General features: G+C 37.7%; 1 protein-coding gene across 2 annotated transcripts in view; it reads right to left on the bottom strand.

The window, feature by feature from the left end:
* Positions 1-2,082, bottom strand: part of LOC106877477 (uncharacterized) — a 29,397-nt gene that overhangs the window by 5,053 nt on the left and 22,262 nt on the right. For both annotated transcript variants that reach the window (XM_014926387.2, XM_014926386.2), the window contains exon 5: positions 1,309-1,607. In XM_014926387.2, the coding sequence (XP_014781873.1) occupies positions 1,309-1,607 (299 nt within the window). The remainder of the gene's footprint in view (positions 1-1,308; positions 1,608-2,082) is intronic.

The following is a 2,082-nucleotide window of genomic DNA, read 5'->3' as shown; positions in this document are numbered from 1 at the left end:
TAAGACCCCTGCCACCTTCTGTGCGTTGTATATATAGCCTTTCTATGTCAGATTTTGGGTGGTGCATCCTAGATCCTGTCATTATTTTTCTTGTTTTCCTGTCTATTTTAGATAGTTCGTTTAGTGTCCAGTTAAGGATGTTGTAGCTGTAGCTTATAACTGGGACAGCTAAAGTGTTGATACCCATTATCTTGTTTTTAGCATTGAGCTCTGTTTTTAGTATTGATCTAACTCATCTATAGTACTCTTTCTTTATTTTTTCTTTCATTATTATTATTATTATTATTATTATTATTATTTTCAATTTTTCCCACAAGGGCAGATTGGGGCAGGTGTACAATAGTCGATTATATCGACCCCTGTGTTCAACTGGTACATATTTTTTACACACCGAAAGGGTGAAAGGCAAAGTCGACTTCGGCGGAATTTAAACTCACAACATTGAGATGGGCACAAACCTCCCGTCGCGACACTGATTCTGCAGAACAAGGTTGAGTGTGAAAACCAACTTTAAAGTGTAAATATAGATGGTTTTGAATACACACTCATACATACATATGTACAAATACACACATACATACAAATAAACACATACATACAAATATCTGTCAGTCTCTTCCAAATATGATCGACAGTCAAACATTTATTCCCTACAAACTGAATATCTTTCTTAAAATGCATTTACTTACTACCATATATATATAGAGAGACACAATACACATTAATACACACATGCATACAAATACCTGTCATTTTTTTTTTATTTACTGTGTGTCTATGTGTGTTGCCCAAGCACCATTTGAGCGTGATCGTTACCAGCGTCACCTTACTGGCATGTTAGAAAATCATTCGAGTGAGGTCGTTGCCTGGCGCCCGTGCAGTTAGCACATAAAAAACACCTTTTTGAGCGTGGCCGTTGCCAGTACCATGTGACTGGCCCTCATGCTGGTGGCACGTAGGGGCACCTACTACACTCACAGAGTAGTTGGCGTTAGGAAGGGCATCCAGCTGTAGAAACTCTGCCAGATCAGATTGGAGTCTGGTGTAGCCTTCTGGCTTGCTAGTCCTCAGTCAAATCATCTAACCCATGCTAGCAAGGAAAGCGGACATTAAACGATGATGATGATATATATATGTGTGTGTGTATGTATACAGACAGACAGACAAATAGATAGATAGATAGATAGATAGATAGATAGATAGATAGATAGATAGATAGATAGATAGATAGATGGGTGGGGGAGAGACAGACAAATAGAGAACAGTGGGGAGAAAGTGAGGTAAAAAGGGGAGAGGGAAAAATCTCACCTGTAAAATTGAACTTAAGTGGATTCCACTTTGTATCTGAATAAACCAATGTGCTGGATAATAGGAAGCCAGAACTAATGTGATTGGTTGAAACTGTCTTGTCATGGCTTCTGTGACATTTAATCTGATTGGCTGATGAGCTTTCCATTCATTCATTGTACTAATCACATAGACTTGACTGTTTCTTTCTGAATTTGCCTCTTTGTAGGAATGGCAACCAAATGTCTCTTGGATCTTTTGGTGCCAATATGCAACAGCATTGCTGGAATTTCTCCTTATTGAGCAATTTTTATAAATGGCTGCAAAGGACATCATAGAGGAAAATTGTTATAACTGTTTTTAAATGATGTAAGCATTAGTTTCTGATATAAAACATGCAATTGAAGCAATATTTAATTAAAATAGGGATATACATATACTTAATGTATACACACTTTTGATAGGCCAGTTACTGCAATATATATCCTGAGATAACATTTATTAGAGTTGATGTGCTAAAAAACAATATCAGAGTGTGATGAAAATTCATCCCAGCAGCAGCAGAAGCCTTTTGGGGGTCTTTTCAATGGACAAACTTGCAGCTAGCCACAAGGTTGGATAAGAATTCATAACCTTTGATACAAGGAAAAGTGAATAAAACATTCACCAATGTTGCAACATAGCTGCCCAGTTGATTAGAATCCAGATTACATAACTGAGGCAGATGGCCACTACTGGAACAAATTTCTCTCTCTCTCTCTCTCTCTCTCTCTCTCTCTCTCTCTCTCTCTCTCT

This window comes from Octopus bimaculoides, chromosome 26 (genome assembly GCF_001194135.2).
Source record: "Octopus bimaculoides isolate UCB-OBI-ISO-001 chromosome 26, ASM119413v2, whole genome shotgun sequence".
NCBI classification, from domain to species: domain Eukaryota; kingdom Metazoa; phylum Mollusca; class Cephalopoda; order Octopoda; family Octopodidae; genus Octopus; species Octopus bimaculoides.
Note: the sequence above shows the minus strand (reverse complement) of the source record. Positions and strands in the feature narration are given on the sequence as shown.